Source organism: Vidua chalybeata, chromosome 4, assembly GCF_026979565.1.
Source record: "Vidua chalybeata isolate OUT-0048 chromosome 4, bVidCha1 merged haplotype, whole genome shotgun sequence".
NCBI lineage: Eukaryota > Metazoa > Chordata > Aves > Passeriformes > Viduidae > Vidua > Vidua chalybeata.
Genome location: NC_071533.1, coordinates 23540917 through 23566383, shown reverse-complemented (window position 1 = coordinate 23566383; position 25467 = coordinate 23540917). Strand labels below are relative to the sequence as shown.

At 37.9% G+C, this 25467-nt stretch overlaps 1 protein-coding gene across 2 annotated transcripts in view; it reads left to right on the top strand.

Moving 5' to 3' along the window:
- Positions 1-24207, top strand: part of PPP3CA (protein phosphatase 3 catalytic subunit alpha) — a 170885-nt gene extending 146678 nt beyond the window's left edge. Inside the window, exons 9-14 of one of the 2 annotated variants that reach the window (XM_053941016.1) lie at positions 2311-2436; positions 4938-5012; positions 12562-12646; positions 16431-16528; positions 19291-19320; positions 22460-24207. In XM_053941016.1, coding sequence (XP_053796991.1) covers positions 2311-2436; positions 4938-5012; positions 12562-12646; positions 16431-16528; positions 19291-19320; positions 22460-22653 — 608 coding nt within the window. In that variant the 3' untranslated portion in view covers positions 22654-24207. The remainder of the gene's footprint in view (positions 1-2310; positions 2437-4937; positions 5013-12561; positions 12647-16430; positions 16529-19290; positions 19321-22459) is intronic. The other variant, XM_053941017.1, reaches the window with a different exon arrangement.
- Positions 24208-25467: the final 1260 nt, after the last annotated feature.

Here is a 25467-nt window from a genome sequence, read left to right as displayed (position 1 = left end):
AGGAAGAAGAAAGCTATGACCAAAAGAAAGCACAGATGCAGATAAGCTCAGGGAAACTCCTGCTGTTACCTGAGAAGCATTTTCTACTTGGTCCAGGGGAAGTTTTCCTCTTCGGACTACTAAGTAGTAATCAGAACTCTACATTCATAGTAAGAGCTGATTTGCTTGATGTTAAATATCATCTTCATTACTTTCCTAATAAAAATATCTTGTGTGCATTGTGCTTGTAAATTATATTTTTTTAATTTTAAATGCCAAAAAGTATTTATGATACTGGTAACTACCCTATTTTATTTGATTCTTTTAAGAGGAGGATTATTTTAGAAGGCTTCTCTGTTATTACCCTGCTTTATTGTACAAAGTAATTTTGGAATAATTTGTTGAAGAGCGGTACAGGTCATTTACAGGGGAGACTTTTTTAAAATTATCGGAACTATTATCGAAACTTTCTTTTGTAAGATATTCAGGTATATAAATTAATAAGGTGTTGTGAGGATATTTTTATTATAGTAATCTTAAATTATCTTCCTTGCAAAGGAAACAACCCAACTAAAGCAATTTTTATTTAATTTTGTTTTGCAACTGTTCTGCATAGGGTTCACACTTTTTCAGAGGCCAGTTTTAAAAGTTCCCTGTAAAAATTATTTTTTAATTCAAATTTTACAGAATTTAGAAATAGACTTAATAGATAAATTGAAGAAGTAGTGGGAAGGGGAACTACCTCAGCTCACTAAGATGATGAATTTGAAGTTTTAGTCCTAAATGAATCTTTATGACCATTAAGTGGTTATTTTTGTGTGGTTTTGATTCATTTTTTCTGTAAAGCCACAAACTATTTATTTTTATTATGCAGTTGTGTCACAGTAATAGAAGAAGAATGAATTTCAATCTGCTGCATGTGATTTTAGCCAAAATCTGTTGGAAATATTCAGAGCATTGACACTAGTTTCCTCATTTTTACTAATAGCAGTATTAAGCCATTTTTTTCTTCTACTGAGCAGCAGATTGACTGCCAGTTGTCAGACTGGGATGGTGCAAGAGTCAAATGTGGTTTATTTAAATAGAGGGTGTCTGCCTGGCAAAAGTTCACATTATTGCTAGCAAGCTTTTCTGTGTCTGTCAGTGAGTGTGTTTCAGAAACTCCCAGGTCGCTCTGGACTCTGTCATTGACCACAAAATGGAAGACATTTAACATCCTATTCAATATTTGTGAAGCAACAGCCTAGTGCATAAAAAAGGTTTTTTCTCTGATTGACATACAGTCAGTGAAAAGAGAGAAATAATCAGAAGGAATTGTTCAGCCCTGTCAGCCAACACTGCATTTCCTATAATGCTGTCTCACATTGCAGTTGTGCAACTTTATTGCTGGCTATTAAATTACAACCAGTCCTGGAACTATATTCCTCCCTTGGGAGATGGAAGTGGGAGGGCTGGAGGAAAGGGGAAAGTATAGAATGATACACCTTTTGTTGACTTTTTTTGTTGCTTGTGTTGATTCAATATCCTGCATTCAGTCTCCTGTAACAGCATTGTTTAAATAATTTCATGATTTTAAGTCACTTTGGTGATAATCTCAAAATTACCTTTTCGGATTGCCATTTCAGATATGAGCCTGAAGTCCATTAATAAAAGTTAACACTGACCTTGGTGCAGTGCTTTAAAAAGTGGGTGTGGCATAATTATCTATATTTCTGCTTGTGAGCAGACGTAGTCTGTGTGTTTGTGTGTTGATAAGAATGATGAGAATGTTAAATGATGCAAGACAAATTGTATTAGTTTTGATTTATATTATAGGGAGCACAGTCTTGCGTGCCCAGAGTTTGCATAATGTGAGAAGCGAGTGTTATCTCAGGTACAATACTGTGAATAAAATATGTTGAAAATGTCCATCAGAAGAGCAGTGTTCAGACTCTGAGTCATAAATGCTTTTTTCTGTTATCTCCAAAGCATGGTTGTGTGAGGAGCTCAGATAACTGTGTGAAGTGGGGAGCTCTTAATACTCTGCTTCATTCCTCACTGGTGGCGGATCCCAGAGCTCACGTTCTTGACTACTCAGAGATATTAATTCACTTACCAGCCCATCTTAGTGGCAGGGAAAGCTGTTGACACTGCTTTCAGACTGAAAATGGCTTTCCACTTCAGTGAGGCTTTATCCTACTATGACTAGCATTCAGGTGGTACCACTGGATCAAGTGGGTGGAAGCTGGTGAGCAGCTCTGTGGGCTGTACACGCTGTCAGCATTCCTAGTCTGGTAGCCAGTCACAAATGTGGTTGATGTCTCTTCTGTTTCTTTTCTTTCTTATTTCCAGCTGCAGTATTGAAATATGAGAACAATGTTATGAATATCAGGCAGTTCAACTGCTCCCCTCACCCATACTGGCTTCCAAACTTCATGGATGTGTTTACCTGGTCCTTGCCATTTGTTGGTGAGAAGGGTATGTATATAAATTGGTTCTCTTCATAAAAACTGAAAAATGGTTTCTTAGTCACTGTGCATGTGGCCTCATTTATTTTAAAGGGCAAGAATAATTTGAAGACGTGTGTCTTGTTTTTGAAGACAAAGTTGTAGAAATGGGGTTCAGAGATGCAAGCAATTACCAGTGGTTAATCACACATCTCATATTTTTTTATAATTTCCACTCTTTCCAGGTGATGATGCCATTATCTCTCTGCTGCAGAAATAGATTTTATGGCATTGCAGACAAGAGGTGCACTCACTAAACAAAATTCTGATTTGTTTTTCCGTTATAAGCTTTTGAACGTTCCCTTGGATGTCGCTGCTGAGTGGATGTCTCAACAGACTTCACTACATGGGGTTATGTCTTTACTCACATTACCTTTATGAGTGGGTTGCTTTTTCATCAGCAAACACAGAGCTGGTGATATTAAGAACCAGTCTGGCTAACTGTTTCTGGAGAGAGTAGAGGGATGCCAGTAGGAAGGAAAACCTGCTCTTCAGCCCCTTCTCTGTACAGGACATGTGCTGCCTCATCGCTGGCAAGAAGAGTCTAAAGAACACAAATGATATTTTATTGAAACCTGATGCTCTTGATGTTGCCTAAATGCAGCTTCACGCTGTGAATGGCAAGCACACAAAAGGCATGAAAACACTTTGGTCTAGCATATTAAATTAATACAAAATACAAACTGCCTAAACCCCAAGTCATTTATTCAGTGCCCGAGATGAAGCTTGCTTTGATCCATCCATTATAGAGTATTGCTGCAACAGCAATTATTGCCAGAAAACTCTACTAAACTCTTAAAAGCTGCTTGGAATAACAGTTCTCTCTTAATAGGCAACTGGAAATACACCAGCTGTGTCTCGTACCTGCAGTCATGACCAGCTTTGTTTTGAGCTACTCTTTTGTTTGAGGAAAGCTGCTGGTGAGACACCTGAGGTCTCTGTGAACAAAGCATCTAGACAATGAAACAGGGATTAACAAAGAATAGGCAGCTGCTTGCACTAATGGAGACATTGCATAATCCTCACTGATGCATGTTGCAGACTCTTGTGAAGCAGATAAAACGCTTTCATTTTCTTTTCCCATCAGCAGCTTGCTCAGGTGGAGCTGCAGGATGCATGGTCAGAATTGTTGAGGTTCTGAGACCATGCTGTTCCTCATTCTTCTTACGTCTTGGGGGTATTTTTTTCTCCTTCATGTCTTCCAGTGGTCACACTTAGCAATTTCTTGGAAATTTTAGAGACCAAAGAAGTGAAATCAGTATTTTCCTTTCTATGCAAAGCAGTATTTAAGGATGTAAGAATTGGTGTTCTATACAACTTGTTATTTATTTCCTTTTTTTTAATATAGATTTTTTTTCCCCTCAAAGGCCAACCAAGGTAGGAAGCTGTTAGCTTCAGTGGTTGTTGTTAATGTGGGAAGTCTTTCCACTAATACTGTCAGAGGAAAATATTAAATCCTTCACTAAAGTAGGAAAAAAACCTAGCTTTGTCCCACCCTTTTAATTTTCCAAACCTTCATAGTAGTTACAGAAGAGGATTTTAATAACTACTTGACTAAAAAATTTAAAGTTTCAACCTGTGTAGCTAGTACAAGGCTAGACAAGCCTGGTAACACTTTTAATATTGCTTACTACATGTAGGTATAGTGAAGTTTTTCTTAATCTGCTAATTGCTTCACATTTTACTTCATAACTTTTACTTTTTTTTTTCTCTAAGTTGCATTTTCTTGGTTTTGATTTTATCTGGGATTGTTTTTTTCACTGCTCTTACTCTATGTGCTCTCTGGTTAGTGTCTCACAGTTGTCTCTCTGGGAAGAAATGAGACCAGGGTAAGAACAGCCTGTGGCTGACCTTTTCATGCTCAAGTTGAAAAGTAAGCAAGCTGAATATGGTCTAAATTCTCCAATAATGAGGTATCTGTTGAATATAGAATAGTTCCACCTCTAAGGAATGTACGCTGTCTGGTCTATTTGTACTGGAATTCAAGAGACACCGAGGACATCTTACAAAGATTAATGTTTTAATGAACTGAAAGTAGTGTCCAAAACCTGGATAAATAAAGAAATACTCTATGATCCCTCTTGTACCTTTTTCCACTGGAATGTTCCCATTAGGAGCAAGAGGAAAGGGGTCACTTTGTTATCCAAGTTGAGTGAAAGGCAAAAAATGTGTTGAGGGAGAGAAAACAAATGTTACCTACATCATTGACAGCTGCAAAAAGAGAGATCATTAGAAGATTTTTTTTAAGTCTATTTGTTTTGTTCATTGTCTTTTGAAAAAGATTTGTGGATACCTGTACTTTCTATTAGCAACACAGGACACTTTCAGCTTCTAATACTACAGGTCCTGTTGTTTAAAAAGTGGGTGCCATTATTGTGCTGAATTTTTGTTCACACTACTACAGCTGGAGTTGGCTCTCTGACAGACCAGGGAAGCTTAATATCAACATTTTGCACTTTTTTTCCATTTTAGTGACAGAGATGCTGGTAAACGTGCTGAACATCTGCTCAGATGATGAACTGGGAACAGAGGAAGATGGATTTGATGGTAAGAACCTCTACCCTTGGTTGAGATTGTTGGCTTTGGAATTACTTTAAAAGTTCATTTACTAACCATGAAATAATTTTCTGAGTCCCAGTTGAGTTCTATGCCACTGAAAGCAACTGTTGTGCTAGACTCCAAGGGATTTGCTTCTATTATGCTTCAGAAAGAATTAATGGATCTGCCCTGTTCTAAATATTTTCTTTATCCCAGTGTTCTGGTTAAATAAACCTGCATTTCCCTCCACAAAATCTGTGTTGTGCTGTCATGAAGGGGTCATTTCATGCAAAAGATGATGGGTATTCTCATAGTGAGTTTAATTATGTCAAAGAAATATTCTTCCTGCAATGAAAAAAGCTTCCTGCAGAGTTCCTTCCCAAAATACAAAATACAGGTACTGCAACTTTGGAAGACTTTTACTTGAGGTGTTTCTTTAGTCACTTCTTTTGATGCACTTGAGTGTCTAAAAGGCTTTAAAGAGCAATAGAATCATTAAAAATAAGCATGTAAACAGAGATAGAAATGTTTTTAACCTGACATTTCTGCCAAGAAAGAAATGGTCAGTTTGGTTATCCTTTGGGTTGAAGTTTATTTGACGGTTAGTTGCCCTGTAGCTGTTGGTTTGACTGTAAATGGTACTTTGTATCTTAAAACTTGTAGATTCTTAAAAGTCAGTTTATTTTCTTAGACATAATTTTCTGTTAGGCTCTGCAAGAATAAATATCAGCTGTCTAAAATGTCCCTCTCAATTGAGAAAAGCTGAAAAAAATCCCATGTATCCCTGGCATTCCTACTCTGAATGCTCTCAGTGTTTTTAAAAAAAATCTATGAAAAGTAATCATAGATAATCTATCTAACAAAAAAGAATCCATGAAAAGGACAGAAATGCTAAGAAATAATTTTTAAAAAGGAGAACCTGGAAAAATCTAACACTACTGAATATTCTCAGGATGTTTTTAGGCAGGATGAATGAACCAACTAGGAGAATGGATAACTTTAAAGTAAGACAAATATTTAATGAAGTTGTAATTAATAATTAAGATTCTCTTTCAAAGCATTTATTTTTAATCTGTGGAACAGGAACCTAGATCACAGGTTTTGCAAAATGTTTCCTTTGTGGTGGAGAAGACTGGTGTATATATGATAGTATTTTGATTTTATTCTGAAAAACCGGATGGAATTCCCTGTTCTGCATCGGCCACAGAGTGTGGACATGAACAATTATCTTGCAGGACTTGGGACAAAGACTGAATTATTGAAACTGGTAATCAGTGAAGAGAAGAAAACATGAGTTTGAATATTGTGCCCCTTTTTTTCTTTCTCATGAAATTTAAATAAGTCACTACTGTGTAATTAAAGTAGCGTGTGAAATTGTGTGGAGGCATACTATGAGTAAAAACTGTGTCAAGTTAAATACAGTAGCAACAAACCATGTGCTTAAAATCCTTGGTTCAGGAAAGCTCTTAAGCACAGGCTAAAATCCCACTGATTGCAATGCCAAAGCAAAGCCTTTATGGGAAAGATTTCTAAATTAATTCAGCCTTGGCCTAATACTTCCTTTTAAAGTTGTACTATAAGCTTCCATTGGGCATAGACTGGTCAATGCCTGTACTCCTTTTCTAAAACTTTGGTGTGTCATCATTCCCATCCCTAAGTTACAGTTCAAGGGCATGTTTTCCAAAGCAGAATCAGAAATAGGGAGGTGTTAGGGGTTCTGAGAGGAGAGTGACCCCCCCATCCCACTTCCCTGGTTGTTTTGCCATGGCACTGCTCCACACTTAGAGTTTGCAGCATTGCAGGTGTCTAAGCAGGGAGACAGGCTGGAATCCTCTGGGCTCGCATGTGTGTGTACTGTGTAACAATATCTAACAGCAGAAAAGTTTCCAGCTGAGGAATTACTAAACCATTCCTACTACTGTACCACTAATACAGTTACCTAAATCTGCTCTCAGGTTTTTTTTTGTATGAATGATTTCTCTGAGTAAAACATTATGGTAAGAAAGATAATAGAAATGTAGTTGTCTTTAGCATGTGTAGCTAAAAACCAGAGCTGGCATATGTTCATGTCTGCTTTCCCAGGTAATCAGTCCCCTTAGAGCTGTAAAATGGGCTCTGTGGAACTGGTGCTGCAGCTTGCTGTGGGCTCACACTTTTAGCTACAGCCCATTGGACATGTTAGGCTCATGGGGATTGTACACATGGAAGAGACTGAAGGATTCAGATGTAGAAGTAAATCTGAGGTTGATTTAAATTTAAATAGAAGCTGATATCTGTAATGATTTCTTAGTGGGTTCTGATTTCTTACCTGTACAGCAAACAAAAATTCTCTTTCTCTCAAGTTGAGTTCCCTCTCGTTTTTCTTTTTTTTTCTTTTTTTTCCTGAAAGCCTTGCCTTTTGGGGAAGAGACGTACAAGATGTGTTTCTTTTGTGTTCTCAGTGAAACAGACCAGAATGATTACCAGCTTAATCAAAACTATTTCTGTAAGGACTGTCTGCTGACAGTCTTCTAGTGGCTCCATATTTCCACTGTTCTTCCTCAGTAATTTCTTTCCAGCTTCCTTGAAATACTAGTCCTGTTTAACTGCTGATATTTTTTTTAGCAGTATTTTCCATAGAAGGAAATGCCTGATATCTGCAACAGCAGATGCATTTTGTTTTATGGAATGATTCTTAAAAATCATTGCTATTTTTAGATCATCAATAGTTTTCAGGGCTCACTGCTGATTTCCTTTCTCTCCTTGCAGTTTGAACATGCCCTGACCTGGGTTCCCACATGTAGTGAGAATGGTCCATCACTATGGTTTGCACTGATCATTCGTTACCTTCTTTTACATCTTCTTGCCTTCTATCTTCCCTTCTCATTCCTTCCTTCAAAACAAAGCCCCATCAGTATTGCCTGACTTCACTGCATGATGTTCTTGTGAGGCCTTTTTTATTTATTATTTTTAGTTCTGAGTCATGTATGTTGCATCTAGCCATGAGCAGGATGCTCAACAGCATGTATTCCTTTTTTTATTCCCCTGTGCCATCACAGTATTTTCCCCCCTAAGGAAACACATAATGGGGATCTGATCAATTTATTGTAGGCAGTTTCTGTGTAAGCTTACCGTGAAAAAAGCCTAAATATCGTAATGCCCTTTATCCCATATGTCCCTGCTGGTCTGTATTGGCCTTTTGGTTTCACTCACTTTAAAAATGAGAGAACATGATAGGTCAAGTTTCCTTATCTCTGATAGTTTCCTCTTGCTGTACTTTCTCTTTCCTGTTTGCTGTGGTGGTTGCAATATAATCTGATCCAGAAAAAAATTTATTGGGCAAATGTTAGTTCATGTGCTGTATGTTTGTGCATCAAACATATCACTTAGCAACAGGAGCTGCAAATACCTCTACCTAGCGAGCATACAGAGTTCTGTTTTGTTTTAATTAGCAACATTTCTGGCCTCATGCATTTGATTGAATAAACTAAACTGCTAATTAAAAGGGTACAATAATGCAATAAACAATTTGACACAAACGCACTGCATGTTTTGTATGCATCTTTATCATGATTTGGCATGAAGACTCTCCTAAATTATCTGCAATTCTTTTTGTATTGCCTTCAACATTGTAGCTCTCAGCCTTCTCACAGAAAAGCCACAGTCAGAGCCATTAGCTACAGCATTTATTCCTTTGTTGGAAAACAGCTTCCCAATACAGTGCTGTAGTTCCAACCTAAAGAGAATTCCCAAGTCAAATGTCTCCTGCCAATCGTAACCTGGTTCTGCTGTGAGCAATAATATGTGACATTTGCCACATCTCCTCAGTACAGTAAACTGTGCCTGGAGCCAGCTCAGCAGCAACCAACAGAGACTGACAGAGCAAAAGCAAGGGTCTTGTCCTTAGGTCTGTTACTTACCAATATCTTGATACAGATCTTAATGGTACTGCCTGATGAGAGTGTCTTGGCTTGCCAATGAGTTGATTTTTAGCTGGGAGAGAAATGAAGGGGTTTTCCCAGTGGTTTGTATTTGTTCTTCCTCCAAACCAGCAAGGCTGGGCTGCAGTGCATACTTAATTTCTGTGCGTTGGTGACAGAGTGCCATTTTAATGTGATCTTTGTATTTTTTATTCACTCTATGATTTGGCCAGATGTGATTATTTCCATGCCCAAAGCACTTATCCTGTGAGCCGCATTACGGCACATTGGTGTGCTCTGCCTCTGGACCAACCTAGCAGCATGCACTAGATGCCCAGTGTCCCCAGAGCATGTGCCATGGTGCAGTTGTGCCCGAGCACCAAGTGCTGCACTTGTCTTGCCCTCAAACAGCTGATTTTAAAATGCAGTACCTTGCACAGTGGTGGCATTTGAATTTGCTGACTGAGAGCTGCTGGAGCATTTGGACAAACGCAGGTGTGCGGCAGGTGTCATAAGTGCTGGTAGCAGCAGCAGACATGGCTGTGACAGTAAGCTGTTCTGTGAGATAACTGGAGGAATCAGTTTGACCCTTTTAACAAAAGAGGCATCATCGTGCAGGCACACCCCATGTTGCCCGGGTGGGGCTGTTTTTGAGAAGTGATTAGCCTTATCAAAGCAGCAGCAATAATGTAGTAGAAAGTCTGTGTTCAACAGGTGGTGACGCTGCTGCTGGTCTCCTGCCTGCATGTTGATTCCCTGCAAAACCTACTAACAAGGCTTTAAGCTGAAAAGGTTTCTTTTTTTTTTTCTTTTTCCCCTCTCATTTTCAATCTTCTTTCCTTTTGGATGTTCTCTGCTTAATTTGTTTCTTTTCTGTTTTTCAGACTTTACTTAAACATTACATTTCCGTTGATGTTGTCAAATGTTCTGTATTATTTTTTATTTTCATCCTACGAACATCACTGATCTTTTTCTTTTCCCCTCTTTGGAATTCATAAGAAGATCCCATTTATGCACAGAAGAAAGGTATTCAATAAGTTGGAAGGCTCAAATTTTATTAATTTTCCTAATGCTTAACTACATATATATATTAGGATACCAGTGAGAGGTTTGGGGTTGACTTTTTTACTCAGCACTGTTTTTAAATCTGTTCAATCCTAAGTCTCAGAGTATTGTCAGCGTTTATAGTCTTTTTTTTTTCCTTGTTGTGCTTCTTAATCTGAACATTTAAATTACCTTTCATAAATCCTTCATATCCAGCTTGCAGATCCTGTGTTTTGATACCAATCCAAAATCCAGTAGAACTTGTTAAATTACTGAAGTAAGATTCAAAGCTTTTATATTGCCCCCTAAATACTTTTTACACTTCAACTTTAAACTTTTTTTTAAAGTTCCTTTATTCAAAAAGGCTTTGTTTAAATATTGAAAGATCTTTTAAAGATATTTTGCAGCCTAAATGAGTCTATGGTTTTAAGAAAAGAAGGTAGAATCTTAAGAGGTTATCAGGCAATGTTTGCAAGGGCTAAAATTAACCCTTTTACCTACAGCCAGTTCTCAGGTTTTGACCCATTTGCTTTCACATAGGTGTGTGCTTAAGTGTAGCTCAAGTAATTCATCGGGATTTGCAGTAATAGTGAATGTCAAAATATTAAACTAGGCACTCTTGGAATGTGAGTCTAAGATTTATGTATAAATAGTTAAGAAATCCACATACTGTGAGGTTAGTGATATTCAGTCAAAACTAACAGAGCAATAAAACATTGTGAATATCAGGTGCATTTGTTAATAAAGCCAGAGAGGATAAATAAAGTATTACTAATATTTACTAAACATACATAATTTTCACAGATATGTTACATTAGGAAATTCAGTGGAGACCAATTTAAGTATATTTTTTAATAACTTTTATGTGTATCGATGAGATACAAAATACTCCCTTTCAGCCTGTTGTGTTTTATGATTAAGGAAGGGTTTTTTTTTCTATTCTTATTTTGTATTTAAGTGTAGGACATTATATTGCACTTCAGTCATAAATTATAGTTCCAGTTTTCAGTTCTCAAATATTCTAGACTGTAGTCTTAGTTGCTGTTCAGCTTTTTGAATATTCTTATAAGATACACCAGAACAGTGTGGACTTGTAATAAGCAAGTAGGGATTGTGATGCTTAGAGGGAAGAAAGGAAGACAAATCATGCTTAAGTGTTTTCAAAATGGGAAAGGCTGAAAACCATGTCTTGTCTGTCTTGAGAGTACAGTTCTGTGAGATCATAGTACTGAGGCAGAAAGGTACCACCTTCTGTTCCTGGAGAACCCAGCTGAATCAGTGCTGTTTTATTTAAACTTTTCATTAAGCTGTTTAAAGTATATTACATTAATTCAGTTATAGCTGAGTTACAGCTGTTTCTCCCATTCTTTATTGTCTAGAATTAGATATTTATGCCCAAGTGTTCATATCTCTTTTTATCTTTATATGTTTTAATATTTGCTTTATATTTTTATCTTTATGTGTGGGAGATTTGAAAGCCATCATTCTGAGTATCTTTTAAGGAGAAAGCTAACTTTATTCCATCTAGAACCAGGACAGTATCCTGGTATATCATATCAGGTCCCACATTTTCCAGTACACCATCACCTTTCCTGTTTTTGGTAGATAAACACACAGATATCATTCCCCTTAGTCTGTGGGCTATCCCTAAAAAAATCCATTGAGTTCATTAATTCCATGACCTTGAGCTCCTGTCATAGCAGTTTTTCAGGGCAGGAAAGACGGTGTGAGGTGTTGGATTGTTGCATGCTGAAGCCAGTTCTGATTCCATTGCCACTTGTCTGGTTTCATCCAAGCATATTCTTCACTAATGTTGTCCTCCTCATTTTTGCCCCTTTCTGCTGATTATCTTCCCTGATGGGCTCTACAAAATGGATCAAGTTGATAAGATTTGAAAACAGAAATTTTCATTTTTGCCCTTGGAATTCTGGAGTAACAAAGAAGGAAGCATTACTGTGATGTGCAGTGGTGTCTGAACAGGCAGGACTTGTCAGGCAGCATCCACACAAGTCAGGTTAGCTGTCCTTCAGAAACCTTTAGGAGAAATCTTCGTGATGTATGTGTTGTGATTGTGATAATTAATGAAACTGGTTTTCTGAGTATAGCAGAACATTTTCTTGGGGACTTGGGGGATCCTTTGCAATAAGTACTGTTTGCTTTTTCCATTCAGGTGGTTCTCTCTTGCATGTACGGATTTTGATGATATCCCAGCAACAAGTACACCTCAAACTCAGCCAAACTGTAGTCTGTGTTACACTATACTTTTTTTAAGGCAGAGTATTGTGTGAGTTCACAACTTTCAAAGCAATTGTAATTTTGAGCAGTCCATAGCAGTGATTAGAAGGAAATTGCTTTGTGGAGCTCTCTTAGCCACTGCCACCCAACACAACCCCTACCATCTCATGCTCGTTTCCAGGGCTCTGCCCTTAGGTTTCATTATCTTTGAATGATTTTTAACTAGAAATGAGAAAAAGTGTTTTCAGTCTTGATTACAAATGTGGCTTAGTTTGGCAAACTGTAGCATTAATATGATGTTTCTTGTATTTATTGTTGAGAGTATTTAGTGATGAATTGTTTACAAATCCCTATAACAGTTTTTAATATCTTTTCCATAGGTGCAACAGCTGCTGCTCGAAAGGAGGTTATAAGGAACAAGATACGAGCAATAGGAAAAATGGCTAGAGTTTTCTCAGTGTTAAGGTAAGTTTTATGCTGGTTTAGTTTTTTTTTAGTGTTGAATGATATCTTTGAATGGTTACATAGAGCACTCAACTGTTAATCAAACAGCAAATTTGCTATTTTAGTATATCACCCAACTGAGTTCTACTGAAACCTTTTAGAGATTGTTTTATGTATACAATGGTGCTATTTATTTTGGTTCTGAATAGTCTTCCTGGGGGCTTTTGCTGAATATAAAAAAGACAAACAAAAAACATCAGCAAAAAAAAATTCCAATTGTCTTTTTAAAAAACCTTTACTGACCAAGTGTACTGATTAACTTTTAGCTACTGTGAGGCAAGCATTAAATCTGGGGAAAGAGTATGTTATACATCACTTCTCATTAAAAAAGTCGTCGGCTGTCACACTTTGTCACCCACAGATGTTGCTACAGCCATGAGTAACGATGACTAAAGATGAAAGTGTTAGGGTCATTTACCTAGAAATCCAGAAAATGGTTGTGCAGGCAACAGCAGCTTGTTCCTTTGGGTTGCACTCCCCCAAACACATGAACATGAGTAACTAATTGCTACCCAATGTTTAGAACTCTCCATTTGATGTCTCTGAGCAGAAGAGAAAACATGCTGTACTGTGCTGAAGTCTAAATATTAAAAATACAGTTCTCCCTCCCTTTCAGTGAGCGATTTGTCCTTAGGAAGCTGGATGTTGGTCTGCTGGAGTCAGATGATGGCTATTATGCTTAATGAAAAATCAAGAGAGTTCTAAAACATTTACTGTTATGATTTCATGATTGATTTAAGAAGAATAAATAAAATAGTTACTTGAAGAATCTACTATTTAATTTCAGTGGAAATTGTCCAACTTGCTTGCTTTGAATGCAGCATGCCAGCAGTGGGCAGGCTCTGTAGGGCTTTGCATGGGCACAGCAGCTCACCCACACCTTGCAGATTGCAGCAGCATAGCCTTAAATAGCAAACTGAGATGGAGGGCTTTGTATGTACCTGGGGATCCCAAAATGTTACAAGTGACTTACTGGTGATGCATGAGCTACCTCAAAGTGGTGCCCATAAAAAATAGTTTGGCATCATGCATTTCCCTAAACCAGAAGGGGGAGCAATCAAATGTTTCCACCTGCTTCTCTGTACCAAGTCTGGCAGGGAGCCTGGAGGTGGCTGCTACCACCTTCATAAAACAGTGCAACTATTTTTCTCTAATGCTAGTTGAGCAAACAAAGTTTGGGAAATTTGGCTTTCTCCCATAACCTTGAACCACAGCTTCTGGATTGACTGTATTCTATTGTGAACCACCTTTTTAAATATAGGATTAGTTCACAAGAGTTGTGAACCTTAATAAGCAGAAGGATCTGAAACTGGATAATCAGCTGATATATTTGGGGTTTTACAACTCATAGATGATTGACATCAGCCATGTGTCAGACTTTTTCAAAGGGATCTGTAGGGCAGAAGCTTTTCAATGTTTTCAAGGATGGAAGAGGGATACAGAATAATTCCTGCATGTGCTCTGTCTGCAATGATATGCATCAGCCTCATAATAAGTCTACCCCAGGCAAAACCACTACAGCCTTTTACAGCTCTTGATTATTGATGGTCCTGAAAGCTTTGCAGGAATGACTGAAGATGAAGAGTAGATTTGATCTCCCTTAGCTTTAACCAGCAAATACAGCACTTCCTCACTGTGATCCAAGGCATATTCAGCAAATAAACAGGTACCCATAATGCATGGTTTTGGTGACAAGTCTTCCAGGGGAATGAGTGACATTTCATCCCAGCCACCACTGGGAATACCTGTTCTCTTTTTTTGTGAGAAAGGCTGATTCTCCTCAGCTAGGTGGCAGGCTGCTAGACAGTAAAAATTTCACAAGGTAATCTTGTGAAGACTATTCCTGTAGAAAAGCCTGGGATATTTTTTCCTTCTTGCCAGCATAATCCAGGTAAGACACAAGTGTCAGGTAGTTGTGTGTAACCGTAAGATTGCAGTGGCGCCATCATCTATCATGTGTCTATATACCAACCTGCTCTGGAAACCTTTGACGTTCCTGTTCGAGTCATTGTCTTTTATGAAGTTTATTTCACTAATTCTTGAAATCTTTCTGAATAATTAGCACCTAATCTGACCATCTGCAAAGAACTTAGTCATCTCTTCTTTGAGCTGGAGTGGTCCCTTTCCTCGAGGATGTAACTTGAATCTAAAGCTGAAATAATTTCAGCCATTTTAGTGAAAAAAAATTGATATCAAAATAGTGTTGTATTGAGTTTCAAATGTTATAAATGAGCTTTGATGAAAATAGATATTGTAGAAAGATTGGCTTTGACTAAATGGAAGCCTTCATGATTCCTTGTCATTGCCTCTCTCCAACTTTGTTTCTCAAGCCTGACTTTTCTTTTGGTATATTTGGACTGGAGAGAGGTAAATAAAATACTTAATCAGTCTATTAGCCTTTTTTTGAAATAAAAATAAATGACATCAAATAGAAATGAAGGAACACCATCTTGATATTTGTGACACGTGTCTTTCTTGTGCATATGTGGTTTAATGATAATAAAGATATACAGTTGGTGAACTTCACCCATGAGGGTGAAGCTAAAAGTGCCATTGCAGTTTAATTAAAAAAATATATATGTAATGCAGTGAATAATTGAGAGAAAGCAAAAGCTTTGCTGTGTAACTGTTGATGATTAAAATACTGTGTTAATTCTGAAAATATTTTGCTCTTGAGTTCTAATTGCTTGGGAAACTTGGAAGCAAAATGGTCACAATTTGATTTTGACTATTACATAATGAAAAGTGAGTGCAAGCAGAATTATTTTCAAATTAAAAATAGAACTTGAAGAGTATCTGTAGTAGGTAAACAAGAGTTGTTTCAAATACATGAGTCATTTAGGGCATGTAGGTCCAAAGAAAATTGTAAGTAGTAGAATTGCTGAGAGACAGTTTTTATAGACAAAACCACATTATCTTCAAGTGAATGTGGAACTAAATTCTGTCTTTGTATTTGCTTCCTCCAGCTTAATGTCATTATAGACTTCAAAGTAAAGCACTTCAAAATAGGTTTCTCTTAAGGAATTGGGGTCAGTTTTGCTGCTGAGAAAGTATGTCATCACAGGCAGCATTACAGTCCTTGTAGAAAGCTTTACTTAAAGGCTTTTCTGGATAGAGCTATTGTATTCCTCTAGCCATTTATTTAAAAACTCAATGTATTTGGAGACCAGCAAAGCATATTTTTGTTTCCTAAAACAATTTTGTTTAATCCATATTATTTTTAGCATACAAAACTATTAAGGACAGTACTACCAAGGATGGAAATGCTTATTAATTTTAATGAGCTTTTAGCTGCCTTTCTTTAAGTGGCTAGTGATCATCAATAAATAATGCACCTGCCTGCTAGTGCAGACAAGAGCACACTAACAGTTTTAAGTTGATTTTGGACCACACAGTGTAAGATGCCTGCATGCATTGCTGGCAATATCTGGTCCTTCTGGTCCTTCTCCTGTCAGATTTGAGTTGACAGATGTATTGTTCTGTAGGTACAGGTTATATTGTTAACTACAGTAGGAGTTGCATATGGTGTGATGCAAAGGTTAACTATGTACACAGCAGTGAAAGGGATTTCATTGGTGTTGATGTTATCACCAAATTCAGTCTCTTGACAAGGAGATTGGAGATGACAAAATAATCGCAGGGCATGTGTAGCTTAAGATGTCTAAAACATATGTCATGTTTTTTAAAAAAGACATTCACTTACTTTTGGTCGTTTTATTTTTTATTTCTTTTTTAACTTTTGCAGAGAAGAGAGTGAGAGTGTGCTGACACTGAAAGGTTTGACTCCAACAGGAATGCTGCCCAGTGGTGTACTCTCTGGAGGAAAGCAAACACTGCAAAGCGGTAAGCCTGTTTGCCTGTGTGTCTTGTCCTGTGTACAAAAAACAATTGGTTTTCAACTGCAGAACCTAAGAAAACTAACCACAGCTGTCTCAGAAAAAAAAAAAAAGAAAAAAAAAAAAAAAACCCAAACAACAAAGGACAGAAAAAAAAAGGCAGCTTGTTGTGCTGGAGCATTTGAGAGCAGTTCATGTAAGGCCACATCTCAAGACTTACTACATACCATCAATTCTCAGAGAAAGGGCGGGAGGGGGGAGCCCTTGAAAATCAACTATTCAGAATGGTAGCTCAGGATTGTATATGAAGCGCACTCTTTCCACAGTTCAGAGCATCTTTTCGGTTTTTTTTTTAAAGAGCAGCCCTTGATACATGGAGTACTGAAGGTTCGGCTTAGCTAATGACACTCAAACCCTTATTTTATCTGATTTGTTCTTCCTCATTGAGAGCCACCAATGGAAAATAGGTCTAGAATTAGATTTTCTCTCCTAGAAATTCTAGGTAACAACATGAGAACAATTCCACTCTGATTTAAGCCCAAGTGAAGGGAGGCTCTTACAAACACCATCTTTGCCTTGTACACAAACACAATACAGATTGTCAGTTTTATACCAAGTGCTTCTTGTTACAGGAATTTGGTAAATCTATGGTAGGGCTGCCTTTGTTTCCTTTTGGAATAAGGGGTAAATCTATGGTAGGGCTGCCTTTGTTTCCTTTTGGAATAAGGGGTGCAAAGTGTTTAATTTATTACTGGAAGCTCTCCTTTTTTTTTTCTGTGTCTACTGCTGTAGAGTATATTGCAGGCACACATAAAGGTCTCTCATTTATTGAGGTTCTGTTGGCAGTAGATGTAAGAAATCTAAATGCTTTATAACCTTGACACAGTCTCAGCCTCTTGTTTCCTGTTTCCTTCCTGGAGCATTCTTTCTCTGTATTTGTCCCTTTACTGTCTCTTTTATCTAGAAGATTCAGGTATACGATGGTAAACCTCCTTTTCCCCTTTTTTCCCTTCTCTTTTTTCTTGTTGATGACTTGTGTGTTATGGACATAGTAACGTTCTGCTTTGGAAATGCTGCAATATGATTTCACAGGACGCCTTTCTTCATGGTGGTCTTCATAATGGTCTTCACCTAGGCTTTTCTCCACATTGTTGCTTTACATTTGTCAGCAAATTTGGTCCAAGTGAACTGCTATTGTTGCCCTGACAAAATATTAGGAATAGAAGTGAATTTGAGAAAATTGCCAAATGTTCATGTTACAATGGCTAAAAGGAAAATCTCCTCATACTGCAGTATTCTGGCTCAGTAAAACATTACTATACACAAGCTTCTGCATTAGTTAACACATAGTACCCCATTCACCAAATATTCTGAAGTTCATATAGTTTCTGTTAAGCACACATATTGCCATATGTATTAACAGAAAATGTGAGTAGTATGTTCTGTTGTGGAAGTATACATTTTAGTTGTCATTTTTTTCTAATGTGTCAGTGCTGGTTTGGATCTGGCTATTCATTTTAATCTTTCATCCTAGTTATCATGTTTCCTTTTCTTTTAAGTTTGTGTTGGTTTTGTTCCTTGTTTTTTGGCCATCTCTCTTGCTCTGCTGCTTGAGAGGCATAGGCTTACCTTGGTGCATGAGGGTTAAATCCTCTCATTTCCCCATGCAGCAAGATAATAGCATACATATTTTAGAATATATCTTAATCCATATTTAACATCCTAATTGGGAAAAAAAAAAAACAAAAATGGGTTTTATGTAGGGGAAAACAAAACAAAAAAGAAGAGAGGACTTCCTGAAAACTTGATTTCTTGAGCTATTCGCTAAACCAGAGAAATTCTTGGAAAAGAAATTTTATTTTAAAATATATTCGATATTGGATTGCATTTAATGATTTGCATCAGCTTTTAAATCTCTGAGTGTAAAAAAAAAAAAAGAAGCATACCAAAGCTGATGGGTAAAATTCAAATGGAAGTATGTTTAAGAACGATTAATGGTTTCACAACAGTGGTAACATGGTATTCATAACATTGCAGCAATCTCCCAGTTACAAGCTCTGCTCTCTCTGACCAGGCTTTGCAGCTTTGGAGGTCCAACAGTCAATCTTAGATCTACATCCATTGATTTAAATAAAATATTAGCAAAATGTTGTTTTTCAGAGACTGGATTGGCAAAAATAAAGTTTACAGATGGAGCAGACTGGTCAAGGTTGCAAGCAAAGACAAAGCTTTCTGAGTATCCCATGCTGTGGGGATGTTTCTTTTAGTCAGGAGAGAGGGAAAAAATAATTCTGTTAAGTTGTATATGGAATTCCTTTGCCTTACACTGGCATCAGTACTTTTCAAGCTGATGTTGTAAGTTGTATGAATTTTGTGTGATGGCTTTATGCCATTTTTTATTTTTGACAGGGCAAGTCAAACTGCTCTTACTGAGAGCTGGGAGGATTATATAATGACCTTTTCAGGTCATATGTGCAATATGGAAGACATTTACATTTTGTAGTTCTTTTGAGTATAAAGAAAACTTAAATGAGTCTTTAAAAACTTTTAGTTTCTGAAACTTCTGCTTTAAAACAAACTCTAGCTTACTTCAATCTGCAAATTATTGTTTTTGTGTAAACATTTCTCTGTGTGTCTGTTTTGCCAAAATCCAGCACTTACAGTAATATTAGTGTTGTAGCTCCTTTGCTATTCGCTGACTTGTTCTTAGAGTTTAAATCCTCTGCTCATTTTTTCTCATTCGTTTTGCTACCCCTTTCTTCTCTTCAGCTACTGTTGAGGCTATTGAGGCTGATGAAGGTAAATTGGCCAGTCCCCTTTCTGTTGGTGCCACAACAGATAAGGGCTCTGCTGGGTGTATTCATTTTGCTGTAGCTTGTACAGATTGTGTGGGTGTTGGGCTAACAATTGTGGCTCAGTATTAACCAAAATGTAATTGCTTTAAAGGGGAAAAGTTTTTTTTTGGTTTTTCTTTCTGTTGCTGCTCTTGAGGTTTTTCTCTTTCTGTAAGTTACAAACACGTTGGAATTGCTGTATGTTGAACTAAGCACTGAGTAATGCCACAGGAGGAGATCAGGGAACTTAGATTTCATGGGACATAACTTGGCAGCAGCTCGTAAATGCTTTGTGACACATAGCTCAAAAGCTGTGCACTGGAGGCTGGCTCAAACTATGCTCAGCAATTTCTGGTCAAAGAAAACACATTGGTTTTTATATATTCTCTCCTTTTGTTGTTATTTCTTTTCCACTTTTTCTTTATTTATGCTTCAGTTTGTTTCCTTTCCTTTAGGTCACTAAAAAAAACTTATTGGTCTTTTGTTATAGTACAGCATGTTTCTGTTTCCCTTTAAAAGTAAAACAACATGAGACATTTGTCTGCAAGATGTCTGCTTCTTTTGGTAGTGGCAGTTTACACACTGGATATTTACGTTAGAGCAACCATTAACACAGGAACCATTTTAGCTGCATATAAAGTGACTGGCTGCCTTAGAAGATTTCTGAACGTTCAGTATTGAAAACTGGTGTTTTGTCGACAGACCTCTTAATTTAACCCTTAACAATTTTTAACACGTCAGGTAAAATCTAAGTAACCATGTATTGCAACGTAGATGTATAATATTTGTTCGGTATTACAAAGTTTTGGAAGAAGAATTTTCAGAATTCCCCTTTAAAACAAAATTCTTCAGTTGTATTTTGTTCTTGCCCCTCTCAAATTTTCCATGGGTATTTTTTTAGTTAATTAAAAAAAAAATCTGGTGATTGTTGTCCTTTGGTAAGATGTGCCCTTTCGGCCAGTTGAATTTGTTTTTGAATTTTGTAAAGCAGTGAATAAAATTACAGAACAAACAAGTAAGAGAAAATACAACTGCTTTCTAAATAGCAGTGAGTAAGCTGCTATTTATGTTGGAATTATCTATTCCTATTGGCAATCTCTATTCTGCAGTGTGCATTCTTGTTGACAGTTTGGCTGTTTTCTGTGATTTTCTGTGACTATGTGTTGTGTTTTAGTAGACTCTCAATGTAACCTGCTAATATTTGTTGTCTAATCAGCAACTACAGCAGAGCACCTTTCTTAGTGTTACAGACAATAATGTGTCTACTGGAAATACAATCCCTTAACGTGCCCCCCTGCCAGCAACATGCACCCCTCAAGTTCATTCTTGATTTGCCATCCTTGCTAGTTAGACACCGTCACCATAGTCACAACTACTGCTCTACACAGGTGAAGCTTCTGATGGAGGAAAAGTTTCACCAGTTGTCCTTCAGGGCCCAATAACACCAACTGGGCTGTGCTGCTGGCAAGCTCCAGGACACGGCAACTGCTTCAGCTTCAATGCAGCCATCCATTAAACTATTGCTTTAAGGGATTGGCATGGGTGCTTGTTAGACATCTTCATTTTGTGGTAGAAGGTAAATTAAAAGAAGCCAACCCAAAAGGCAAACCTTAAGAAAACTCACTGTACAACCTGTTCTGTTTTCACTGCTCTGTCCCTGCTCACTTGAGTAATCATCATTATGTTGTTGTTTTTCTGAGTTGAAGTATAATACATGTTAAAAACCATGCACTTCACAAAGTTCCAATGAAACATTTACGAAGCTGGCTAAAGAACTAAGTCCTGAGGCAAACAGGATCTATCATTTTTCACAGGAAAGGTTGGCACAACCAGCATGAAAAAATGCCTTTTCTTACTCCCCACTAAATACAAGGAGCGGTAGCTTGGTACCAGAGATGTTCTGAGGTTTTGGATGTGTTAGGCTTTTTTTTTTTAACAGAAGTTGCCAGCTTGTCCAGAATCGGGACTGCACATAGGAAGGAGATTATTTGGGGGTAAGGAGAAGAGAAGAGGGGAGAAGGAATACTGAATTGGATCCCTGAAACTCCCCTACTGTTTTCTCCCCAGGGAGTTTGTGGTTTCCTGGTACTAACGCATCATTTCTGCTCTGTGGCATGTTATGATAGAGGCCTAGCAGAAATTCCAGTTCTGGAAGTGCAGTGCATTGATTTGGTACAGATAAGAGCAAAAACACACAGAAGGGACTGTGACCTGCTGTTTGCCTACAGTGCTTTTTTTCTCTTTTGCTTTAAATCTAAAGATCTGCAACACTTCGATTAGAGAGACTAAAATAAAAATCACAGTCTGTGAAAACATTCCTCAGCCTGTGGCTTCCTTCTGAGGTTGGTATGGCCTCACCAATGTAACTGCTAAAAGGCAGATCAGTTGGAACTTTGGTCCTTTGTCAGTGCATTTCCTAAGCTAAACTGTATAGCTGTTCCAAAATGACAATATCCCTGATCCCTGTTGCAGTGTTCCTGCCGTTTGACTCAAGCTGCTTTCTAGAAGTCCAGGGTTGTATCAGGGGGGATAATTGCCCCAAGTAATCAACAAGCAGCTCGCCTATGGTGAGAACAGAAGGCAAGTTGTTGTAGGGTCACCCCAGATCTTCCCTAGCTTTGATATATATCCCGCAAAGTGGCCTCACCATGTCATCACCATCTGGAAGTAGCCAGCACTTTTTGCATGATCTTTGAAAGTCAGGTGGGAGTTTTGCCTGATGGAGAGCATTAGAGCAAGGCACAGTGTCCTTAAGGCTGTAAGTGATGAAGCAGATGCCAACTCACCAGCTCACGGCTGTGCCCTCAGCATGGTTCCAAAGTGCAAACTGTAGTTTCATGTCAGCATCTTGGTGTTCTAAGCTGAACCCCAATGGACAACAATATACTGGAAGTTGATTGTGTTGAAAACAATAGTTGTGTTGGAAGGGATGGTGGTGGTGAGCCCCCAGCTCTTTCTGAGTGTGGTAAGGAGTTGGTGATGGTGTCAGATCTTCTCATTGCTGCCTTCCTAAAGAAGGACTCTCACACTTGTTACTAAATTGGGGGAAAAGCTACTGAGAGTTTTATCTTGCTAATTTTACTTTTCAATAATCCTTTATTTAGCTATCAAAGGATTTTCACCCCAGCATAAGATCACTAGCTTCGAAGAGGCCAAAGGCTTAGATCGAATTAATGAGCGAATGCCTCCGCGCAGAGACGTGCCATCCGATGCCAACCTTAACTCCATCAACAAGGCAATCTCCACAGAGACTAATGGCACGGACAGCAACGGCAGTAATAGCAGCAATATCCAGTGACCACTGTCCAGGAGGGGGTTGAGCTGCAGGGCACGATGGGGTTGCTGCATGTCAGCAGTGGGATGTTCTTGCCTCTGATAATAGCTTATTTGCTCTGGGGGCCAGCTGTTGGATTCAGTTTACAAAAATCATCAACAAAGAGATCGTCAACTTTAATTTGGTGGGAGGGCGGGTGGGGGAGGGACACCTCCTTTGGATATGCCTTTAAATGCTTGTAGAAAAATGAAAGCTCATGCTGGTATATATTGCAAAGTTAGGGGAATGAACATGTTTTCCTACTACATTGGGAACGTCTAGCTATGTTACTGAAAGGCCTTTTATTATGTTACTGGACATGAAAACTTTGTTTAATTTCTTACTAACTATTGTACGTTTACAGTTGCAGCACTCAACATCTACAACATCGAAACATTTTTAACAAAATGTACAAACTAAATAAGGACTATTTATTGATAATGTTTTGCTACTCTTGTCAGACAATGGCTATGAAATAAATTAGGCACTCTTTAAAAATATAGAGAAAAAAAGAAAAAAAAAAGTTGGAAATTTGTTTAAAATGCCAAAAAAAAAAAAAGAGAGAGAGAGTGAGAGAGAGCGAGCGAGAGCGAAGTTTAATTTTGTACAGATTATGCTTACCTCAGGTTTCTTTAGTGTGCTTCAATGCCCTTCTTTAAATATAACATTTACCTTACTAATTTGGCAGCAATTATCTTTTTCTTTGTTAAAAAAAAAACTGGAATAATAACATTTATCTTTTTTTGCTGTTTATATTTAGGGGGGTTTGGTTTGGGAGGTTTTCTGGGGTTTTTTTGGTAAAACAAGTCTTGGTTGTGGCTTGCTAAATTTAAATATTTATGAGTGGTGCATTTTTAAGTATAGTGAACAAGACACCATATTAAGTGCAGTGAAAAGCATCTATATTCTGTAAAAATCTGCCTATGCATGTTTTTTAAGAAAAAATGGCTGTATAGGCCTGTATGGGACTGTAATGCGCTTAGTGATCTGACTTATACTGGAAATGTATGTATACTGGCGTACTTTATATTCTCTAAAAAGAAAATGCTTAATGCCTTTGAAATTTTGTAATCAAAAAAAAGCTTTGAAAAATCTAAGGGGGGAGAGTATTCTTAAAGTTTTTAACATAAGCTTGTCAGTGCACATATAGATGGGTAGCATGTTTAGCAAACCTTGTGAAATTTAAATAAGTTTGTAGTTACATGTGAAATTCTAAATGCATGATAACTGTTAATGTCATAATGGTTTAGTCATTTTGTTCTGTTTTGTCATGTGCCACAAAATGTGTAATTTTTTCACTTTTTTCCCTTTGTATATCAGTTACGGGTTTCAACTGGTTCATTCTAAAAAAGAAAAGGAAACAAAACAAACAGTCCATTGATATTTTTTAACAATTGTATAAGTGCCCAAGTAATTCACTACAGCCTACAGCCTTGCCTTTGTAATTTGACTTCGAAATGTTGGCAATCAAAGCATGCACTTGTAACAATGAAAGAAGCATTTTATATTACTACTCAATAAAAATGTGCATGAACTTAAGCATTCTGCCCTTTCTTGCTGTCTCAGTGGCAGAAGCGTGCAGGCACCACACACGTGTGCTTCTTGCTCTCTTTTGCTTTGGACAGGAGAGGACTTGTGGTGTAAGAGATGAGTGACTTGTTTCACAATTCAAGGTCAGTTCTTTACTAAGAAATAAACGCATGTATTACCCAGCTGTTCTAGGCGACTGAATGTCTGCAGACTTCCCCCAAGGTCTGGTTAGAATGTTGGGTTTTCACTAAAATGAGCAGGATGTAACCAACAAGTAGAGTGCACAAGAAAAAAAAGCCCTCTGTGTGTTTTCCCCTTATCTGGAGTGTTTGAAAAGGTCAACGAGTATCATTTACAATGATTACAATTTTATTTCAAATGCTCTCTTTTTTAGTCAGAGAAGAACTGTCAAAGCTCTGCCTTCTCACTTTCTCCCTAACTGTGCTCAGCATCCTTCCCAAGTCCATCATCCTGCGAAGAGCTGACAATTATGCCAAATGGTGCAATGATGTGGGTATTGCCTTAGCCCTTCTTTCAGGTACCATTATTAAATATAGGCTCAATGCCTGCTTTCTTATATGTTTTTCCCACTTTAGCTCTTACTAATTTTGACAAATTTTGACAAAGTATGACAGGTGGCAAAAATAAAGAGGTTTCATAATATCTGGGACTATTTCAGATGTAATTTTTCATTTCAGATTGTGTAGAGGTACAGCACAGATGCATAGAGTCTGTGTGTTCGTCTGTTTGTCTCCCTGCTTCACGGGCACGCTGTGTGCAGAAGGGAATGGTGACACTTTGCATGACCACTTTGCTGGCCCGCTGAGCCCTGTGTGCTCACTGAACACCACAGGTTACTTGAGGTAAGTTCTTTTGTGGAGACGCCCCATGCCACACATGGCAGCGCTGCTGGGCAGCACAGCAGCATCTGCTTGCATTTCACTTGGGCCCAGCAGTTCCACCAGCCAGTCTGACAGTACAGAAGGGGGTTTTCTGCTCAGCAGTGGCTGTGCTTAGGTTCTCAGTTGGTAGATTTAACCCAAAAAGTCCGTGCTACCAATCAGCAGTAGGGCTGGAAATGTCTGTTGTAGTTGCTGATGAGTTTATTAGATAAGCAAGTCAGCCCAGGATGAGTGATCCACTAGGGAATGTACAAAGTGTCTGGTCACAAAGGAGATTTTGGAACTTTTTGCATCTCAGAAGAATGAAAACTGTCCACAGCATGCAAAACAGCAGTGTCCTGTGTATCCAGGTAGGATGGCCTGGCTC